The sequence below is a fragment of the Aulonocara sp. 'chitande type north' Nkhata Bay genome, linkage group LG13 (assembly GCF_057382095.1).
Source record: "Aulonocara sp. 'chitande type north' Nkhata Bay isolate Kocher_YH1m ecotype deep benthic linkage group LG13, A_spYH_male_GT1.1, whole genome shotgun sequence".
Taxonomy (NCBI): domain Eukaryota; kingdom Metazoa; phylum Chordata; class Actinopteri; order Cichliformes; family Cichlidae; genus Aulonocara; species Aulonocara sp. 'chitande type north' Nkhata Bay.
Window position 1 is genome coordinate 29,424,595 of NC_141356.1, and position 23,084 is coordinate 29,447,678.

General features: G+C 39.1%; 2 protein-coding genes across 4 annotated transcripts in view; one reads left to right on the top strand and one right to left on the bottom strand.

The window, feature by feature from the left end:
- Positions 1–3,471, top strand: part of LOC147316344 (uncharacterized) — a 101,507-nt gene extending 98,036 nt beyond the window's left edge. The window contains exon 54 of the mRNA XM_086259769.1: positions 371–3,471. Coding sequence (XP_086115895.1) covers positions 371–471 — 101 coding nt within the window. The 3' untranslated portion in view covers positions 472–3,471. The remainder of the gene's footprint in view (positions 1–370) is intronic.
- A 568-nt stretch (positions 3,472–4,039) lies between these two features.
- On the bottom strand, positions 4,040–22,862 carry col9a1b (collagen, type IX, alpha 1b). Of its 3 annotated transcripts, XM_086259770.1 has the most exons (38): positions 22,760–22,862; positions 22,586–22,659; positions 21,475–21,561; positions 21,152–21,284; positions 20,419–20,815; positions 19,362–19,445; positions 18,777–18,797; positions 18,355–18,417; positions 18,215–18,250; positions 18,070–18,132; positions 17,085–17,138; positions 16,717–16,752; positions 16,525–16,548; positions 16,362–16,415; positions 15,374–15,427; positions 15,143–15,175; positions 15,005–15,061; positions 14,858–14,911; positions 13,288–13,341; positions 13,115–13,168; positions 12,009–12,062; positions 11,395–11,448; positions 11,219–11,272; positions 11,067–11,120; positions 10,898–10,951; positions 10,402–10,446; positions 10,234–10,287; positions 10,101–10,154; positions 9,946–9,999; positions 9,262–9,333; positions 9,055–9,090; positions 8,906–8,950; positions 8,760–8,792; positions 8,493–8,639; positions 6,700–6,754; positions 5,593–5,781; positions 5,392–5,469; positions 4,040–5,163 (listed from the first exon to the last, which is right to left on the bottom strand). In XM_086259770.1, exons 1-38 carry the CDS (start codon positions 22,774–22,776, stop codon positions 4,967–4,969), a joined length of 2,778 nt encoding a protein of 925 aa, XP_086115896.1. In that variant the 5' UTR covers positions 22,777–22,862; the 3' UTR covers positions 4,040–4,966. The 3 variants fall into 3 exon arrangements, with proteins under 3 accessions (XP_086115896.1, XP_086115897.1, XP_086115898.1); XM_086259771.1 differs by lacking the exons at positions 20,419–20,815; positions 21,152–21,284; positions 21,475–21,561; positions 22,586–22,659; positions 22,760–22,862 and having other exon boundaries at positions 19,362–19,570; XM_086259772.1 differs by lacking the exons at positions 18,777–18,797; positions 19,362–19,445; positions 20,419–20,815; ... (2 more) ...; positions 22,586–22,659; positions 22,760–22,862 and adding an exon at positions 18,850–19,093.
- Between the last annotated feature and the right edge of the window lie 222 nt (positions 22,863–23,084).

Here is a 23,084-nt window from a genome sequence, read left to right on the forward strand (position 1 = left end):
CATTAATAAACCTATTTGTACATGTGTTTGTACAACGAATTTATCTTACCACACTGCTAATTTTGAACTCGTGTAGCTTTCTTTACTTGGAGATAGTATACTTTTAATACTCCGTGCAATTTCGAGGTCCGTGTGAGTGGTGAGAGCGGGACTTCCAGGCGATGATCTAAATGTAGCAGAAGCACTATAATGTTCACAGCTGGCTACCCTCCATTTGTGATTCTATACAGCTCGCCTGTATGGACAGTGAATGGCTGTGAGTGTTTGTGAGGGGAACATGTGCCTGCTTTATCACTAATTGAAAGCTCTTCTGAATGATGATAAAGTGCAGCCTGGTGCCGTAATTAATGCACTCTAATTCTCTGTGAAGGCCCACCTGGGATCTCTTCTCGTGGCCCACCTGGCTCTCCAGGGCCCCGTGGACCCCCCGGTACTTGCGACCCCAGCAACTGTCTTCTTCCATCTTTGTGAGCCCAGCAGAGGGGTTTGAGCTATTACGAAGACAGCCATCCGGCTCTGAGCTCAGTGCTGCAGCCACACAGCAGGGGAAGTCGGAGAGACTCACCGCTGACCTCTTTCTTTTTTTCACTTTACTAAAACACTCAGATGCTGTCTGGGTTTTGTTTTTCTGGGATTGCTGTTGGGTTTGTTTTGAATACAGCTGAAATCTCTTTGCAATGCAGTACTTTTAAGTTATTTTCCTTTTTTTAAATTTCATATCCTCTACTGTGACGTGATGCATTCCTTGTCAACTCTCATGTCTTTCACGACCATGAAATGACTCCTGTCTGAAAAAAAACACCATCTTAATTATGCATTTGCCTCTTTAATGGGCATGTCTATGCACTCTTCTGTTCGCACTCAGATAAGCTGTTGTGCCGACCGAAGGTACATCTCATGTTTCTGTGTTCTCGTGCGTGTTTGCACGAGTTTCTGTGCGTTTGAGGAACAGATTAGCTGAGCGAATGTACTTATTGTACGTGGAGGTGTGAGAAAATAGCAGATTTATGAAGCGCCTTATGTAACCAAAGTGCAGCCGACGTGTCTGATATAGAAATTATTTATTTTAAGCCGCATTCTGCAAGAATGTATTTTCAAAATGGTCACAATGAATGTAGGAAATGTAGCATGAATATTGAGTGACGTTGTTACTAGAAAGTGGATTTTCGGATTACCTGTAATCCCGATGGAGTCTCTGGTGACACGTTTGCGTCGTGTACAATGATCACTTTTAAAAGAAGCTGCCGTATAATTGTCGGTTAACGTGTCTTCCAGTTTTCTGCAAGTCACGAGTTGTTAACTGAGCGCTCGTCGTAAGACAAAACCAACAAACAGCTCAGTGACACTGTTTGTCTGGAGCTTCTTTTTTTAGCCTTTTACATCATTTTTCTCCACATGAAATGAATGTAATTTAAATGGCGTTTGTGTTCAGTGATTGTAGCGTGACCCTTCATTTAGCTTTACTGTGGAGTTAATCTGTAAATATTGTGTATTTTACATTTTTGTTTTTCCTTTTCATTTTTCTTGTGTAATGGGGTGCGTTAAGGGACCTGAAAACATCATTTTCATCCATTTTTTGTCATTGTAACAACACGTTAAGGTTCTCACCTGTCACACAGTGCTGCAAATTATTAACACATATTGTTTACAAGGTGTCGTGTATGACAATTCCTCTGGTTTTTATGTATATTTTTGATTTTCACAAACACAAAGGAGATCAGAATACTACACTACAGCTAACAGACGCATCAAACTTTTCATGTACTTGAACTTTCTCGTAATCGCACCGTGGTGTTTTTAACAGTTGGGTTTCAGGGAGCTTTGAGACTGGATTTATTTATGTGCTATGAATTTTCTGAAACCTTTGAAGCCTGTGCATTTTATCTAAACAGGCCGTGTAACTGTAGTGTAGATCTTGTGCAGAAACACACATTTTAAGAACTTAAGTACGCTAAAGATGACAAAGGAATTTTTTTTAAAATCCAGCATTTACACATTGGATTTTAGTTTATTCACTTCTTTAAAAAGTTTTTGTTCTTTCAAACTTTATAATCTCACTAAACAATAACTTTTTTGTGTAGAAGAAAAAGATAATTAGCCTGTAGTGTATATTGGTTTCCTCAGGTTTTCATTTTGAGCTCTGTTTAATTCGAGCTTGATGCAAAGGCTTTAATTGGACTTTTAAAGAGTCCTGCTGTGATTCATGTTTGAAACGTTCTGTGTGTGTATCTGAAATTTTGTGACATTAAGAGCTCGGTTCTTTCTGTCTCTCCTTTAACATCTGCTGTTTGGCACTTTTTTCCCTTTGTACTTCACAGTCATTATTCTTCTCTTATACATGTAAATTTTAACTCACATCTTACAGATTTTTTCCCCCTTTTTTTTTTTACATTTTTCTCAGCATGCCAGCTTGGTTTTATCTCTGCTAAATTTTATCAGACTGGGTGGGTTTGATTTTAGAGGAGTACTGAATCAAACGCTTGCCACAAACTTCATTTGTGAGTTGAAAGAGCCCCCTGCTGGACATGTATTTCATTGCTTTTGTAATGTGAATCGGAAACTATTATTCTTTGCTTTTGTAGGCCACATAAAATCCCCTCCTTCTAGGGGCTCCTGTCTTTTCATCAAAGTAATTTTCATATTCGGTTTTAATGGGTTCCCGTCAGAGACAATAACACTGACCTTGATGAGATTCAAATGAGACAGCATCAGCAAACTAATGTGACCTAAACTTTTTCAGCGTGCTGATGAAAGCACCTCCCTCCATATATTGAATTTAGCTTCAATTGATATTAATGTGCACCAGTTTGTGGCTTCAGTTTAGCTAAACAGCATAATAAGTAGGGAGGACACAAATTGGCTGCTGATGACACAGCTCACTTCACTAGAAATTTGAAGCCATTCATATTACTCCAATTGTTCTAAGTGGAAAATGTCAGATGAAAGCAAACTCGTGGACGGAGTCATTGAAGGTTGAAGCGTCCTAAAACAATAACACCGCTTTCATACGTGCACGTGTTTCTTTCTTTTTTCCTTCTTTTTTTTTGCATATTCTCCCCAGTAATGTAAGTCGATCCGGTTGCCACATGTGATCTAATCTTGTAAGAAAAGCCTGTAATGAGATGTAATATGTAGCAGACTCTCAGCGTGGTCCCTAGGATTAAAAATGTCTGCCTGCTGGTCTCAGTGAAACTGATCTCTGCTCTTTTATAAGCTCATGTTGTGCCGTGTGACTTCAATGTTTGTTCTTTGTTTGAACACCTACCTCAGTCTTGGTTTACCACAACTACATGATTAGATTTGTTGTTGTTGGGGGGGAGACACCAAAACAACTGTTGCCTTTTAACTGAAAAAGCGAATGAAAGCCTCATGTCTATGTAAAAACACACATATTGCAGTCCTGTTATCAGCTGACGTGCTGATGGGATGACAGAGAACAGGCGCGGTGATGTTCCTGTTGTTGGGGGAGTGTAAGGGGGAGTGGGGGGGTGGTTACCAGGCATCAGAGGTTATACTTTACAGCCTTCTTTGCAGCTTCTTTCATTTACACTGATTAATGGCATCTGCCTTACACGTGTGCAATAAATGTTATTCAGTGCGTGACTTCCTTGTATATTCTGCACTTACACTTCTTTTCAATAAAACTTTATTCACAAACCTGATGCTGTTTCTGTGTTAATTATTGTTCTTTTGTTTTGGGGGGTGGGGTGGTAGCCAGTTTACTATTTCAACATGCTTTTTTAAAATGTGGTAGCGTAAATAGCGAGGGATATGTGTCAAACTAGTTTGGAATTGAACTTATTTAAGCAGCTGTGACATCAGAGAAACAACTGAGGCAAACATTGTCACTGCAACAATTATTTAGTAGCTGCTCTGGAGAGTTTTTGACTATGTCATGAGGAAAAGTGCTTATTTCTTAGAAGAAAATGGAAATTTGTACCTCTGTAACTGGGAACGCACCATCTGCTGCAGAGGATCTGGTGATGTGATTGAAAGGTGCGAACAGCTGGTAGATTGTGAGACTGTTTAGTCAGTTGTGACATTTGTATTTTATTTCATTTTTAACTCCGAGGTTCTTGGAAAAATGGTTAAGAATCATTTCCTGATACTCTTTACAAAATATATTTTTATCTTTAATCACACCGGTATACAGAATAAATTAAACACTCCATATGCTGTCCTGTGTATTTCTTACTTTGATGATGGTTTTCCCTCATCCTTCAAACATACTCCCACATATGCACAGCTGTGCTCTGTTGTCATTCTTTACAATGAGGTAACATTTCACATCAGGGGGTTTGTAGGGAATAGAAGTAACCACTGTTCAGTTTTTACAGATTTACACCATACAGCAAGCCTGAAAAGACAGTCAGAAATGTAAAACTATATATTCAAAAGAGGGTATCAGAAAGGTTATCTTTGGAAGATCAGCTCATAGAGACCATGATGGTTTGAAACCCTCAGCTCCCCCAGCTCTCACCCCCAAAAAAATCCTCATCCTGATTTAATTTAGTTAATTATTTGAGATGTTCTGGGAAAAAGTGGAGGAAAAGAAAGAGCTTTTATTTCGGAAAACTAGTTAAGGGAGACCACAAAAAGAAAATTCAGGCAGAGGTACAAGGAGAGTGGGATAAACAACCATTTCTGGTCATTTTTATATGTCGGAAATGGGAGCACAGTCCTGAATATATCAAAACAGCTCTCAGGTAGAAAAAAAACACACCAGAACAGGCTAGATTTTTGCAGCGCATAAAAAAAATATATATATGTGTGTGTTTTTCCACGACTCAAAGAGGCTGGCTGCTTCTGATGGAGATGTGGCTGGCACAAAACATGCTCGTAAGACAAGAGGTTAGCGAATCAAAGGCACTGTGCCAGCTAGAGCCCCTGGGAAGAAACTGTGAAAAATGCTGTGTGCTCAGGGGAGATAATTCGACAGTCTTTCTGTTCTTTGCCAGAATGTCTCTTAGTTTCCTGCAGGTCCCTTCACATCCAAGGACTGCTGCGCAGCTCCTGCCTGAAGGTTGCAGGCTGATGGGTCACAGTAACCATTAGGACCGGCTGGACCCGGAGGCCCGGGCACACCGAGCTGTCCAGGAATGCCAGGAGGTCCCCTCTGCCCATCCTGACCGTCACGGCCATAGCCAGGCCTTCCCGGTTCCCCTGTGATGACAAAATATGCTTTACTTAATTGCTGACTTTAACAAACAGGTTAACATTTATCCTTAATGTAACAGCTACTCACATGATTTATTATAAAAGACTGTTGGTTGCTTTTCAATAGATTCGATTTAGCAATGTAGGCTTTATTATTTTATTTTTAGGTTGTTTAACTTTTGTAATGTGTAATTGTGCATGATGATAGTCATACAGAGATAAAAATGTACTCACCAGGAAGTCCAGGTGGTCCAGGTTGACCTTTCGGTCCTCGAACAATCGGTCCTCTGGCCCCTCTGTCTCCCATGTCACCTGTAAGACGTATTATATAATGATATATAATTTATTTACAAAAAACAAAAAGAAAAAAAGAATTGTGCCGTTGTTTTGTTTAATGTCTAATTAAAAAGCAAATAAGGAGAGCGCGTTCATCACCTTTGGGTCCTTTTGCTCCCATCTGTCCTGGTGGCCCTTTGAGTCCTGGAAGGCCTCTTGAGCCAGCATGCCCGGGGAAGCCGTTGTCTCCTGGAGGACCAGGAGGCCCCGGTGGGCCAGGTTTTCCAGGTAAACCAGCAATGCCAGACTCTGGCCTCCTTAAACTAGCAGCTAACTGAGTCAGCTGTTCTGTGGAAGCGCAACAGAAAGATGATGAACCATTAGGTGAAAAACAGTCACTGAATGCTTCTCAACAGCTCTAGTTGATAGTTGTCAAGGGCACTTTCAAGGCATAACACTTGAGAATAAATCATTTGTCACCAGAAGGCTCATTTCTAAAAACTAATGTCACACTTAGGTCCGAAACAATTCTCGCGTGGGAGCTCTTAAACTTGAGCACTGGACACGATCGAGGTGAAAGTGTGGTCATGATATCCCTCAAGCCTTTCCTGCTTTTAACCTTTTCCCATAGGACACCAGTAAATTGAGCAGAAAGGAGATAATATTCTTTATTTCAACCAATCAGTGACAGAAAATTTATGTTCATGGTGCAAAGGATCTAATATTAAACTCCCGTGGCTCCCTTCTGCACGGTATTTTGCACTTAAAATTCCAGTTTTCTGGCTCCTGATGAAAATTCATGCTGTAGCTGCTCGACTGCTCTTTTTTTTTTCCTTTTTTTTTTAAAGATTTCCTTCCCAGGCAGACTCTTTGCTTGGAGCAGAGGAGTGTAGGTCTGCTGGAGGTGAAATTAATTTTTCAGCACATCGGGTATAAAATAGTCATGAGGATAGGAGATCAGTTGTGAAGACGTAAGAGCAAAAGAATGAAGAGAACAGAGGTTGTGACTTCGGTGAAACATTTCTAAAACTCGGAGGAGGGATCTTTCATCCATCAAATAAACAAAGGCTGAAGCTTATTTCATGTTTTGGCTATGAGACCTTCCCTTTTTCAACTTCAGAGTATTCAGCAACCACCCGGATAAATGAGAAAATGCAGCCGTGGCTCTGTGTGTGGTTGTGTAATGAGGCATTCTGGGACGTATTAAAGTCATGAAATGAGGCACGGGGGAGTGATAAATGGGGTCAAAGGCCTATCTTTTCTTACCTTGCATGACTCGCATGCAAACTTGTTTGATGTGCTGATCACTTGGCTGTTTACCCTAGAAGGGAAGAAGGAAAAAGATGACTTAATAGATTTCATGACAGAGTTTAAGGCATTTAATGCAGAGACTCAACAGTGAAGCAGACCATCTTAAAATGAAAGATTATTAAGTCCTCTTTATGTTGAGAAAACACTGCTGTTCTTAGGCTTATATAACAGGATTAACAAACACAAAGTGCACAGTGGTAGAGCAGAATACCAGGCTTACTTTCTCCTCTCTTGAAAAGTTGACATTTGTGGAGATACAAGTGTTCCCCTTACAACCTCACAGGTGTTGAATTTGAATTTGGGATTTCACTGATCTTGATAAGGAAGCATTCCTTTTGCTCACCTCCCTGTAGAGGGATGCCAGAACACCGGCAAGCCGGGGGCAAGTGGGGATTCACTTCACGCAGACTGAAGTATCAGGTGGGTGCAGAAACTTCTAAGATATCAGTGAAACAGTATTTCAGGAGCATCTTGAATTTTGGAGTTTAGTGTACTCACTGTTGCTATATGACACTCGTCTGTGTTATTATTTATTTTGCAGTATTATTAGTATATCAAAGCCATCAAAATAATAAAAGTGTGTATGGCTGTGATGAACCCTATATTAACTTAAAGCTTAACAATGTGTTTTTTCATTAACCTGCTTATTATTATTCTGAGGAAAAAATATGTGAGATTATATAATTACTTCCTAAATACATTTTAAAAAATAAATACATACCTACATGCATAAATTTATTTCTAAAAAATAAATGAATGGCATTATGACGCAGTGAGCTCAAAGAAACAACGCCCGCAGTTCAAATCTAGGCCCAGGTACGGTGGCGCTGGGAGGTCAAAAGTACTGCAACTTTTAAAAAAAATCACAAAAACACAACAAAGTGTTTTTGGGAAACATTAACGTGACAGAACAGCTGCAGGCGTTACAAGCTAACAGTAAGCGGCTAATAGAAAGCATGTAGCTACAGTATATAATGAATCATGTGACTAAAACACACAGTACCTGCATCTTTTTCTCCCTCTCCACAAATGAATCTTCCGCTTCTTTTAAAGCGTCTCAGAGCGATCCTGCACATGCTTTGGTTTCTGTCAACTTCTGCATGTCACGTTATTGTCTCCTCAGAAACATGCCTGTTTTGTTTCGTGAGCTTTTGCAGCGTGTTTTGTGTGTGTGTGTGTGTGTGTGGGGGGGGGGGGGGGGGGGGTGTTTTGTTTTGGGGGGGGTTTTAGTTGCAGTGTATTTGACCTCTCAGGGCCACCATAAGTCTGTTGTATCCTATAGATGTATCATTTCACAGTCTTAAAGTTTTGTTCAAGTTCTATCTGAGTATTATCTTGTTTTTTAATTCACTTATTAATTATACTTAGAATTCTTTGTGGCTTTTTTTTAAGTAAAACACTAAACATACACTGAAATCATTGCATTATATGGATTGATCGTGTTTTTGCTTACTAAAGCTGTGGAAAATGTGGCATGTTTGCATACTCTGTAACACATAAGGCAAATCCTTGATTCATTTTAGAAACCACTTGAAGAAACAAATGACAGATAATGAAATTTTAGCTGGGTTCACATCACTTCTGCTGAAAACCATTTATATAAGACAAAATTGTTATTTTATGTAGTAACATTTATTTATTTATGTATTTACAATTTGACTATTTTATTTATTACATTTACAGTTAATTGTAAGCCTTAGGCCCGAGAGTTTGGTTCATGAGTGGTAACTACTTTCTCTTGGACCTACCGCAGGACCCTGTGTTCCTCTGACTCCAGGTGGGCCTCTGTTTCCCTGCATGCCCCGTGGTCCAGGTGTGCCAGGTGGTCCTTCAATGCCAGGCTGTCCTCGACTTCCCTCGGGACCTATTCTGCCAGCCTCACCGGGGTTCCCAACCTAAAAAGACAATAGCTTTTAGACTAGAAGCATTTTAAAACCTCAGCACATTGTCAGTCACTCGGCACAAAAGGAAAACGGTGATGCTATTAAGGTTAAAAACAACGAATTTCAACTCACTTCCCCTTTAGGGCCGGGTTCTCCCGAGTCACCCTGTGACAAAAATAACAAACACAAATGTTGGAAACATTACAGATGTGCTTTGGTAAGAGTGAACGTGTAAAATATGTCAGATTTATCCTGTTAGTGTTAGTGTAACCACTTACAACATCCCCCTTTTCTCCTGGATTTCCCTCATCACCTTGAACTCCCTGTGAAAAGAAAGGAAAAAGTTTTCAAATAATCTATGCAAAGAAACCCATTTGTTATTTAAATTCAGTATTTTCCTGTTAAGAGAGAATTAATTCATTCCTACTTGCTCTCCTTTGGGTCCTGGTTCTCCACGATCTCCCTGTAATTTATAAAAACAGATGAAGACGCCATGCAAAACTCAAAAGTACAAAATATTCCATTTGTATACTCTAGAGGGAGCCGATCAGCTGGTTGTTGCTGATTATTGAGTCCATTTTTACCTTTTTTTAGCATTTTTTAAGCAAATTGTCTGAATTTTTTATTTACTTACCCTTTCTCCTTTTATTCCAGGCAGACCAGGAGGACCTGGGAGACCAGGAAGACCAGGGTCACCTTTGGGTCCCTATAAAAAAAAAATATGTACATCGGAGAAGTCGAAACATTTAAGCAAGGATAAAGAAAAAAAATGTCCAGCACAGGCCCCCTTGACACCATGCTTAGAAGTAACTGTCGTAAAGCTTAGCATTGCTAGTCATTCTCTCCGGCGTGTTTGTGTGTGTGCCATTCTCCCTTTGATCACCGTCCGGCTTTCTGAGGAATGCCAGGAGAACAGAGAGCTCTTTCAGCCCGCTGCTTGGTCTCCCCTTACTGTGAAAATAGACCTTGTGTGAGATCTGGCCTCCATCTATTCTCTGAGACATTCCAGCTAAACAACAGCCAGGACTTTAGAGTCTGAAGTTTCCCTCTCTTTGGTTTCTTTCATTCAAAGTTTTTTAAAAAAAAATCTATAGATAATTAAGGAATGTAGTCTACCAGCTTTTCTACTGATTGCTGTTGTTGTTTGCTGGGGACACATTGGCTGCCAGGCCTTTTAAAGTGATGCATTTTCCCAAATAAGGTAAGAATGTAAGCTAAAATAAGCTAAAAAAAAATAAAAAATAAAAAATAAATGTTTTCCCAATCAAAATGATTCACTTAACAATTACAGTCTAATGAATTTTTCTTTATAACATACCCGGGGACCTGGCTTTCCAGCGGGACCTGCAGGACCTTGCTGTCCTCTATCTCCCTGTAGGTCAAAAAGAAGATGATAAGAAGGTGAAATGGAGTAAAGTTTAAATCTAAAGCACAAGCATAACAGAAATTCTTCTTGGGAAAAAAAACACTTACAGGCTCACCAATGGGCCCGACAGATCCCAGCTCTCCCTGTTCTCCACGCTCACCCTGCAGTAACACGATACAGTGTCATAACAGAGGTGACACTAGCTATACTGATGTTTCCACAATCCCTGTTCATACTTACGAGTTTGCCAGCAGATCCTATTGCTCCAGAAAGGCCTGGGTTACCAGAATCTCCCTGTATAGAAACATCAAAGCTTATTTCAGATAGTAACAATTTAAGAGAAAAAATAATAAAAATCAATTAACAACAGAAAAAACGTTTTTTTAATATATTGATCAGGGAAAACACCTTAGGGCCACTTGTGCCTTTTGGTCCAGGTACACCAGGCAAACCCTAAAAACAGAGGACATGCATTTATATACGACACTAGAAAAAGGAAAACTGCTTTCAATCAGAGGAGCAATGTACCATTCTTAAAATGAACATCATCATAACAGTAAGAGAGGATAAAAGCTGGATTCGTGGATATAATTACATTTTGACACAAATAAGAAGATAATAACTCGTAAGGCTTTTGCAATCATTCGAAATTTCAAGATGATTCTCATAAATTCCCTAAACTTGACACATCAAAACTCTGCTCTGGCAGTTGTGCCTGAGGATGACAGTAATCACTACCTGACAGCACCGTCCACTATGTGCGCACTGTGTAATATTCATTATAAGATGCGACCCAACAGTTCTTTACTGAAATGTAAACCCAGAGAAAATATGTGAGCTTAGATAAACTGTACCCGTTGAAACGACTTAGTTGTGACAGTTTGAGTTCAGAGGTCATACTCACCGGAAGCCCTTGAAGTCCAACCTCTCCAGGGATGCCTGACTTCCCAACGCTTCCCTACAGGGAAACAGAGCAAAAGATTAATCTACTGAGAAAAATAGATGTTTACTTTCTATAATATTGCAAGTTATAACACAAGTTACAACTATTAAACAGTGTAATAATGCTCAACCTTTGCTCCAGGCATTCCAGGAATACCCTCACGACCATCCACACCTGGTAAGCCCTGATGAGAAAGGAGAGAAAGAACAATGCATGGTTTGCTCACAATGTGCACTATCTGATAATCACAGGATTATTTGTCATCACTGATACAACACTCACAGACTCGCCCTTGGGACCTGGAACACCTGTGAGTCCTCTTGGTCCTTGAGCACCCTAAACAACAAAGCAATCCAACGGTCAATAGTTTCTAATGGCTGTAAACAAACAGTCTAGTTATTCTTATGTTTTATTTATGAAAATATTCATATCTGTGATGATAAAGTGCTGCTGCTTACTTGTTCGCCTTTAGGCCCGGGTTCACCCATAGCACCTCTTTGGCCTACATCCCCCTGAAATAAGTTGTCAGGTTATATTTACATGTCATCTTTAGTTCAAAGCAATCTTATTTATGTAGCTCCGTTTTACAACAAGTCTGCCAAAGGGACTTATATACAATATAGCAAGGTAAAGACCCCTCAATATTCAGGCAATCCACAATGAGCAATAAGAGAAAGAGGAGAGAGAAAAAAGGAACGTAGAGACCGAGGAGAACAAACAGGACAAAATGCAAACTATAAGGAAGAGTACACTAAAGGTAATGACATTCAGTATTTGCATATAAACAAATCAGGAGTGAAAACAGGGGGAGTGCAGAGGAAATGCTCAGTGTTTCATGGGAAGTCCTCCCAGCAGCCTGGGTCTATAGCAGCATAACTAATGAATTGTTCAGGGTCACCTGATCCAATGCTAGCTCTAAGCTTTAAGAGATTTAAGCATAATCATGAAAGGAGAGTGGATACTTGTCTCCCAAACCCAAGTTCAACTTAAGAGGAGCATGAACCCTCTGCCTCTCATTCTAGTTTTGGTAACTTTATGAACCACAAATGTATTTACATTGAAACAAACTTACAGCTGCCCCTGCAACACCCTGTGGACCTGGATCTCCATCAGGACCTCGAGGTCCCTGCCAAAGAACAAAATAGGTATTAATATCATTTAATTACAACACTTTACCAATTAAATATGATTGATCTTGATTCTTTTTTTTTAGTAAAGTCTTTTTACGATATTTTAAGTACAATAAAATACAGCACAGACTATTAAAAAAAACAAGAAAACAATTTAAACACATGATCTTGAATTTTAAATCTAGCTAGTGTGTTTGGGAAATGTTGTGGCAGGTCATGTTAACCCTGTGTTGGTTTTATAATGTGGCATATTATAAAGCCAACACGGTGTTTTTTAAATCAGTGACATGTCTGGACTGCAATCAGTTAAGCTAGCATCCACAGTCTTTAACTGTGTAGCTATGCTACTGTAAGACATGGGAGTAGTTTGGTATTGTCTTGCTGAAATAAGCAAGACAAAATATAATTTTGTCTTGTCCTAAAATATAATATATATATATATGTGCAAGTTACCCATGTTCCATCAGTTGTACCGATGTCACACCGTTAATACCATAAGCAATGCTGGCTTTTGAGCTAAGTGCTAATAACAAGCCACACGGTCCTTTTGCTCAGGAATATATTCCAACCACAGGATAGTTATTGATCATTTTGTTTCAAATGAACTGCAATTGAACAACATTTTCTTTTCACTTTGCATTTATGGATGCAAGAAAAAAAAAGTGTTTACTGCCAACTGTTTTCATAAGTGCTTGTGGACGACTGCAGCATCTACACTATAGAATAGTGTCTTTTTATTAATGCAGTGCCCTCAACAATCTTATTCAAGACAAGACTCGTTCAATTTATTCATGTTACTGTTCGTTTGCCAATCAAATAAGTTCATCTCGTTTTAATTGCTAAACTTTTTTCACTTTATTTGTGACTATTGGTCCACTTTTTTAATGAACTCATGGTATCAAATTCAAAATGAACTCATATTTTCTCCAGAACTTATATTTTATCTTTTAAGAATATTTAATTTCAAAATTAGGGTTTATTTAAATGATTTACCAATTACTGTTTACATACATGGTGTCGTGGGCTTAAAAATGAAAGAAACATTTACCCTCTCTCCCTTTGGGCCCATCATTCCCATAGCTCCACGAATTCCCTGAGGTCCCTGGATCAACAAACAGGTTAAGCAGATGCCTGGTGAGCATATTAACAGAACACAGAACAGTAACAAACAAATTGTAGCTTGAAAGACTCTTAATTCACTGATTAAGCACTGTATCTCACCCTCGGTCCTTGGGCTCCAACCTCCCCTGGACTTCCCTGCTCTCCCTCCGCGCCCTCGATGAGTGAAAAAAGAAAGAAAATCATTTGAAAAGCAATATTTAGTTAATCAGATGAAATATTGGGCTGCAAATTTAACTACATTATAAGAGTGTGGGCATACTGTGAACCGTGATGGCACTGGCAACCTATCAGCATGTTTCTTTTGCAGAAAAAAACAAATTGATGTTGCTCTTATCCACCGTGTGTTAATTAGAAAATAGGGGCAGCCATTCTGTAAAGTGTTTAATACCCACTTCTTAATGGATTGCAAGTGGGGAAACCAGACAAGCATTTAACCGGTCCCCAGCTTTGCAAATTACAAATAATATATTTGCTGCCTCTGTGGTACACCCGAGAAAGCATATCCATTAAGACAGATATTTATCAGGACCAGAGCAGAGCACATTTTCTCTTGTTAAAAAGGGCAATTTATTCTTTTAAATATGCGAATCAAAACCAGCAATTAAAATATGTAAACAATATATGAAATGTTACATAACAAGCCGAAACTAATGCAGTCAAACAGGTCAGCCGCTGCTTTTATTATGAGAGAAATTAGTAGTGCTTGATCAACTACCATCTGATGTAAGATTCAGAATTCATATTCTTCTATTTGGACAATATTCTTGCTCTTCAAGAAGATAAAAGTTATCTAGACTGTTAAATCATTCAAAAAATGTCTTGATTTTCTGGTGAGCGGATTTTTTTTGAGTGAATGAAAAAATAGTCTTCATGTTGGGTGAAGGTTGGAGTCGGGTCATATGTCATATGTAATGTGCAATTTAGATTACCATTGTCTCCTTCGACTTCAAATGTAAATACACCCCATGCTTTTATATAAATAGCATTGCTTTCTACATCATGCCAGTTTCTTCCATATAAACGCAACATTTACTTATTCTCTACTTCAACATTACTTACAAATATCGTGAGATAATACTCTTAAAGCCCCGCACAGTGCCGTTCTGTTGTTAACTGTAAATATCTTTGCGTGTGAGAGTTGTGTGAATTGCAGGCAGGCAAAAGGCGCCTCAAATGAAACTTTCAGTGAAGGAGAAAATCACTCTCAGTGAAGGAGTGCAAGCTGACAGTAAATCATATCCTGGCATGGGGGTGATAAAGGGAGATAGACCCAGACTCATTTCCATTTATATAGTGCGTGGACACATTACAGGGAGAAGCTAGATCTGCTTGAATGTCATTTCGAATAAATCATCGCCCGTGCATGACAAGGAGTCAGAGAAATTACACACAAGCTTGTATCACTTCCTCTTGAAATTGAGCAGCACAAATAATCCTTGTCTCAGTGGTGTCGGGAATCAATTTTTTAAAGTTTAAGTCACGCGCATTTTTTTCCCCGATGTGCAACGTTGTGACAGTTGCGGGGGGAAATTCGGTGTTTTTAGTGATTATTTACACAGTTATAGGAGTATAAATTCACTTTGTTTATGTGCCGAGTGTTTATATCAGTTCATATGGCTAGGCATAGTCGTGGAGTAGATTTCAGTTTGCAAGCATTAACATATTTTACCTTGTGTCCTTGTTTCCCAGGTTCTCCTGCTTCACCCTTTGCACCTTTGTGGCCCTAGAAACAAGGCAGGCCAAGGCTATTAAAACAACAACACTATTTTGGGATACTAATGTGATTTCAGAGCAAACAAAAGTGACTTCTACTCACCTTCATGCCAGGAAGACCAGGATGTCCCGAGGTCCCAGGTGGACAGGAGTTGGGACACTAAGCAACACAATAAAAGTCAGAAAGTATTCCTAAAATCTAGTGTAAAAACAAAACAAGAAATACGGAAAGTAATTTTACCAGATCAGTGCTGCCAAGCACTCCAGAAGCACCCTGAAATGGAGTGAAAACTGCAGTTAACATTTTCATAACTCAACATCATCAGTGATTAGAGGAGCTTGTAAATACGCTAAAAGAAAGACAACAGTGTTTATTGATGGCAACTAACCAATTAAACCTAATGGCTTTAACATGTACATCTAGAAAGTTTGGAAATTTCATCAAATCCCAAATGAACCTTTAATCACTTACTCTGGGCCCTGCTGGTCCACGAGGTCCCTGTGGCCCTCTCACACCCATAGCCCCCTGTGATAAGAGGTGTAAACACATCAAGTCTACACAGGGAAGATGTGCACATGGTGTATAATTGCTAACATGCAAGAGGATAAAAGTACAGCAAGGCATTTCTTGCTGGTAATGTTGCAAACCAACATTACCAGCTTACAATTTGATTTTCAGAATAAAAGATGTGGATTATTATCTACAGAACACAACCAAACTATTAACAGGGATTTTTAAATCACTAGATTTTGACTCTGATTGTGTCAATTATATCGGTATATAGAAAATAAACTGTAGCACAGCTGGGTCACAGGAATGTGGATTTTTTTCTTTTGGATATTTAATGTACTGTTTCATGTTTCATAGGACAAAATATATTTACTGTGATTAGAAATGTATATTATGATTTATTTTAAAAAGCCAAAAGTCCGTCTTTGATTGAAAAATATGATTTACATTTTTGGGGGTTGACTTTCTTTTTAGACAAAATAATTATTTGTAATAAAAAGAAAACTGAATTGATTAGATGATACTTTCAGGTTGGTAACAGTGTGTGAGTGTGAATGCATTCTGCATGTGCACATATATATTTTGTCGCTTTATAGGGGTATTAACACATCATACCTACAGGGTGTAGAGATGCACAATGCAACTTTTATATGTTTATGTATTTTTGGTGGTTTACGCATTTGCCTAATAAGCTAAAGAGCCCTGGTGAGATCCTGGAAGGATGCAAAAATCCTTTTGAGGATGTATCAGTAAGGGCTGCCAGATCAAACATATGGAGCTACCTGCTGTGGCTATTTCTTGTGAATAAGGAAATGGCTGTAACAGTAGTTTCTTCTTCTTTTATATTATCAGTTTGTAATCATGAAAGATACTTGTATCCTCTTGTATCCTCCTCACTGTCTCAATAAAAAAAGAACGACAATGGTCCTTTTTCTCTGCCTCTACTCACAGGTGGTCCAGCTTTTCCCAATTCACCCGGAAGTCCTCCAGGTCCCGGAGGCCCCTGCTCACATTTCAGACCATTCAGTATTATTGACACATGTTGAATACAAAATAATTTAAACTTTTAGAATTACAGGAACTTGTATTTGTTGTGTAAACAAATTACTTACAAGGGGTCCATCTGGCCCAACACCCTGAGGAGACATACAATATGATTCAATATGAGTGATGTACAGGGTTTGGTGAACATAGCAATGACTTAAACACTAAAATTTAGACAGCTTCTATATCATATGACTTCCAGGTGGCCTCGATTGGCTATTTCCTGTGACTGGTGGGGTTCAAGAGGAAATGTTACTTACAGCTGCTCCACGAGGTCCAGGTTTCCCAGGTTCCCCCTAAAAAACAAACATAAACTTCAGGATTAGGTATGAAATTCCATTTTCAGGTAAAACTGAGCTATTTGAGCCTGCAAGCAGTTCAAATTAACATTCCTTCAGTTCATCACATGACTGAGCTGGGCAATGTTTAGCCTAATGAGGAAAGATGTTGGGGCTTCGTGCCTCATGGGGATTACACAGAAGACTTGCAGGATTAAGTCTCATTTGTCATGAGGAATTGGTTTATGCACTGCGGCTCTTTCTGCCATGCCAAAAGACTGGACAGCAGCTTGGCACCATTTCACTGACAGTCTCTGAAGCAGGAAAGCAAAGGCTCATTAGTCACTCACTTTCTGTCCGGGGGGACCGTCAGGCCCAGGATCTCCAATGGGGCCTGTCAAACCCTGCAGAGAAGAGTCATCGAGTGAAATTAACACATCATGGCAAATCTCAAAACAAATCAAGTGCCTGTTTTGCTCTTATATTTAAAAAAGACACTTTCAGAATTTAAATATGTTGCTTATGATGTCAAAAGAAAATGCCTTTCACCCCACCATCCCAGTCGATATTTCCAAATTGATCAGCTGATCCCCATATGTTACACCATCAAAATACTTGTGTGGGAGGAATTCTGCTCTATTCTGTCGGAAGTGGGAATAACTTGACTTTAACACCCCAGAATTTTAGTTCACGCTTCTCTGCTCCGTCCACAAAAGGGTTTTCAAATTATCAAGCACACAAGAAAATATAAGCGCCAGGTCAGAGGGCAAAACTTTAGGACTGCAACATTCCTCCGGCTCTTTTCAAACACGACACTGAAAGAAATCATTCCACACTGTTTTGAGAATTTTCAACAGGAGACACCAACAGTGGCCTGCCAAACAAAGCTCCTATTGTTTGTCACTTTGGGTGCAGTTTCTATAGGCAGTGACTTTTTTTTATCTTGTATTTTGAATTAAGTAACTGATTTGGTCTGTTTAAACTTCTAAAGTGAAAGTGAATTCACCTAAAGACCAAAATGTAAGCATAAGATGGGCTTTTGTGTTTTCCTAACCCACTGTTAAACTCTGAAAGGAACCTAAAACATGCAGGCCGTGATGCAAAGGAAACTGGGACTCGTTCATCCTGTCAAATAAATTCCTCAAATTTTTGCACACATGCACTAAGATCCCCTTCTACATCTAAAATTTCACTCCAAAAGTCTAACGTGCAAACATGACCTATTATGTGGGAGGAACACACCTTGTGGTCCCACCCCCTTTGCAGGTTTCAGGGTTTCTTGATAACTTTATAAAATAATGCTGATCCTAATAGTACAAAATATACTTCACTCACATCATTTCCAGGAATTCCAGGTAATCCTCCAGAGCCAGGTTTACCTGCATCTCCGTCGGGTCCCTAACAAAGGTTACAGATATTCAGTGAAAAAGACACACAATTGATACGATTACTTAAATCTCTTACTATATGTAATACTTACAGGAGGACCGTCTTCGCCATCGTCTCCCCTCTCTCCCTGAAACAAAAGAGATTTAATACTTTCAGGGGTCCAAACACTGAACTATTTTTAAAGTGTCTGACAGATTATACTGACAATGGTGAAAAACTATAAGCACTTACAGCAATGCCGTCAATTCCTGGGACACCTGCAGGTCCAGGGGGGCCAGGGGGTCCTTGGTTATTCTATGTATAATGAAATTAATTGTAATGTAATAGGAAAATATCTGATTACGTTTCTGATAAATACCCAACAATTTTGTCCCTCTGACAAAAGCCAATATGAAAAGAGCAAGAACAGGTGCACTGCCATGTTATAGACAGGACTGTCTCTGAAATACTGAAACAGAATTTCGGCTTTAAATTATTCAGTAGCTGACAAAACACTGAAACAAAGAACCAATTTAAATGAAAGCTGAAAATCTTGCATTTTCCACAACAGATTGACGCTCAAACAAATTAACCGAAGAAAGAAATCCCAGTCTAAGCATAATTGCAGGTAAATTCACTTTTTGTTTGACATGCACGCTTGCAGAAGAACTTACCAGCACTTCTGCCACATCTGTCTACAGACATAATAGAGAAAACAGGGAGAGAGAGAAACATAATGAGACTTACTTGAGAGGAGCAAATAAGGACAAGCTGCAAGAGCAGCACCAGAAATGGCCCTTTAATGCGCTGGGCCCCTGTCATGATCTCCCCTGTGCAGGAAAGGTAAAAGTTGTAGTCCTTTCTCTGGGGTTTGTTAGGTTGAAGGAGCCCCCTGTAAAATAACCCAACTGCTAGAGCTGTCTAGACAGCCAAAGGTCCCATAGCTTTCAGTGGCTCATGTATATTCATACAATGACCGGTTACAGGAAGTGATTGGAGGGTTTGCAGGGGAACACCACAGGGAGGGGCTACATTGCTGACACTACCAATAGGCAGGATCATTTAACCTCTGCTACGACCCAAAATGAATTTTATTCAACATTTAGTGTTACCGTTTATCTTTATATAAGAATGAAAAAATTAAATTAAATTAGAGACACAAAGAGATCATCGTGGTCAGCAACTTGTTCTGTGAAGCGCAAATCCTGGACGTTGTTTTGGCCCATTCCCCCCTCTTCATTACAACTGATCATTCTTACCGATGCCCCGCCTGGGAGGTCATAACATTCCTCCTTCCGGGCTCGAGTCACATCGCAGTGAATTAGCATTGACTGCAGTTCAACCTAGAGAAATAGGAAAAAAATACTGTTAATTAGCACAATACCGTGAAAGTACAGTACAGTCTGTGTCCCAAAGGTTAGGCCCTTTAATAATATATCGTCAGTTAGGATAAGACAAAAAAATATTTAAAGAATAAAACCAAAAAACTAAAACTATCGAATAAGTTCATGCTTATGGACAGGGAGCATATCATAACATAAACAATTAATAATAATAATGATAATAATAATAATAATAATAATAATAATAATAATAATAATAATAATAATAATAATAATCAGTAAAGTTTGGATGAGGAGACCACAGACTACCAAACAGGATGTTGGAAAACCTTGCTAACGGGCGCCCGGAAGGAAGAACTCCTGTGCATATAAATAAAAGACTGTTTGGGGGTTGTTTTCATAGTAAAAGCTTTGGCGCTGCAATCACTTGAAAAATATTTAAGTTGTAATGTCACTATATTGAAGTTTATGGGAATAAACGCAAAAGATTTGTACATCAGAATGAAGACATTTGAAAAAGTGTAGGCCTGGGGTCACGTGGGTGGTCAATCAAAACAGTCCTTAGGCTTTAATAATGAATTCTATTTTTCTATTATAAATAATGAAAAGTCATTATGTATCAGGGAAGTGTGTCTTTTATGTGCCTTACAATCATCCATACTATATTTTGTGTAGCTTGAAGCATAGCCCACAGTAACAAGAAAGAAAGAAAGAAAGAAAGAAAGAAAGAAAGAAAGAAAGAAAGAAAGAAAGAAAGAAAGAAAGAAAGAAAGAAAGAAAGAAAGAAAGAAAGAAAGAAAGAAAGAAAGAAAGAAAGAAAGAAAGAAAAAGAAAAGGAAATGATCTGTAATGAAATAATCTAAGACCAATTATGGTGTTAAATCCTAAAGTATAGTTCCCTACTATATATGGGTCTGAAAGTGGGCGAATTCCATCAACTTTAGTACTAAATTTAGTCCTAAAAGAGACATACCGGAACTGCTACCACCGGGTTATCCTTGAGCTTTCCTATTAACGTGAAGCCATTAAGGCTGACTTCTAGTCTGGGTGGAATATCCTGAGAATCGATCAGGACACAGTCCACGAAAAGGGCCACAGAGTCCCTGCTGATTTCCAGGAACACTCTGTGCCACTGGTCATTGAAAAGAAACCCCAGTGGGCTGAAAACGACAGTCTGCCTCCCTCCGTTTAGCGCTGTGAAAGTAAACTCCAACGACTTGGATTCCCCGTTGAGCCTGACGGCCATCTGCTCGTCGCCGTTCACATCTTGCATTTGCCAGATATTCCAGTTTTGATTTACGGTGCTGCCACTCATGCGCAGCACTGCCAAAAATGCAAACTCCTCCGGCAATCCAAGCGGATAGGCTGATCTGCAGCATAAAGGGTGCACAGTTATTAAACCCTCAGAATTTTTTTTTTCAATTAAAAGTCAGCGGATCGATCAGAATGTATGAACTTTCTTGATTTTTTAGACTGTTATTAATGACTCTGTTATAAAATGAAACCTATTGACATCTCTTGCAACACGAAGGTTTTATTCTGTGTGTGATTTGTGTGGAAGTTAAAGATGGGTCACAAAAGGAAAGGGGTGGAGCAGGTAATCGCGCCTTTGACGGTCAGGACCATGGACAGGGTAAACGGCATTAAACCAGACAAACCACTAGGTGTCGGTGTTCACTCACACATTTCAAAGCACAGCACCTCACCTTGTGTTGATTCTGAAGTTGAATGCTGGGCCTATTTGATAAGCAACATTCTGAGAAGATGGTCCAGCCACCTTTTTCACAGTGCCCCTTCTTGCCAACTCAGCAATGTGGAACTGTGACATGATATAAAATCCTGAAGGACACATAAGTGGTTAAATATACATCTTATACGGCTTACAATACAATAGTCCTTATTGTTTATGTGCTGTTTAAGTGTTCTTTTAATGTCTATTTACAGAGAAAATGTTGGGGTCATTCTCATTATACACTCTTTTTTCTTTTCACAATAACATTACTTCATCTGTATTATAATTTGAGTCCACCTGGGAAATGATCCTCCCCAATGCTGATCTGAGGGCACATGGACTGCTGCTCCAAATGAATACCAACTTGAGATGAAAATCTCACAGCTGCAAGAAGGAAAGAGAAAGTAGTCAAAGGGCGTGTGTGTTTGTGTGTGTGTGTGTGTGTGTGTGTGTGTGTGTGTGTGTGTGTGTGTGTGTGTGTGTGTGTTTGTGTTTTGTAGAAGGGAATAAAAGCTCAGTGTTTGGAAAGCAGCACCAGTGCCTTGAATAAATATTAGACTATCTCTGGCTGTTTGCCATATTCTCTTTAACACTTCAGTTCTAGATTTGCCTGTTTTTACACATCTGTGCAGAAAGTTTAAGGTTTTCCTCGAGCGTGAAGAGGATCTTTCCTTTTTCTGTTTGCCAACATGAGTCTCAGCATTGCATAAAACACCTCACTCCCCCCAGATGTATAACTCTGGGTTGATGCTGTAGCGTTACACTTATATATATATTTGGCAATTTAATATACTTTGAGAATTCAGTGAACATTTGAATCTACATTTATATGTACTTGCACAAAAAAAAGCTCCTAATCAAGTGATGTTAGTGCTTCTACACATACCCATATGCTGGATATATGTAATAAAATATAGATAAGAACAGGATGCGGTAAAGAGGGAAGACATATGGAGAGAGGAAGGAAAACAAATAGTGTAAACCTAATGGGAAAGAAGGTCGTGAAGTAAGTGCCTAAGTCAATACATGTCGATTTATTGATTTACTGATACTTATAAAAATAAATGCGGGTGTCCAAGTCTTTTGGCTATAGAAAAGAGCACTATAAACTCAGACCACACTGTTTAGAGTAACAAAAATGTGACAATTATTTAACATGTTAAGAAGATCATGCATCTCAAAGAAACAGTTTCAGCAAAGAAGAACAGCTGCCACAAGCACAAACTAATGATTAATATGTGTAGTATGCTGCGGTTGACAGATACCGAACATGACTCATATTTGAGGGGATGCACTGCTCTGGTAATCTTGTTACTTTGTTCCTGTTTTTTTTTTTTTAATGAAATGCCAGCTTCATGTGTCATTGATTTGTCAGCAATTGCACCATACAGCTCAGAAGATTACTTACTCTGGGAATGAAGTCCAGTGCAGAGGCACAGTGGGATCACATAGCAGCAGCACAATGAATAGAGCAGGATATTTCTGGAAGTTAATCAGAAGAAATCCTTGGTTCAGGTTTCTGACAGCACAGCCAGACACAACTCGTATTATTCTTGCTGTTGTAATTAAGTAAAAAGTTTACCTTTCGATTCCACCCATTTAAAAAAATTACCTGCTGCAGGATTTATTTTCTGATTTTCTTCCAGTAGTGAGCAAAAAAACCCAAAAAAACGCTGAAGTGTTGCTCGGTCAGCAGAAGTAAATAGCTTCGGGTCTCAGTGAGAGGTCTCTTATAAGCTTGGCTTTTGTTATTTATTTGCAGGAGTGAGTCAACAGTCTCTGCAGTGTCAACTTCACCGTTCTCTTGCACCCACCTTGGATTTTATTTTAGGCCTTTAATGTTACTTCAGGCATATATAACCTCTGTATTGTAACCCATTTGTAATTCTATGAGCGTCATTGTGTAT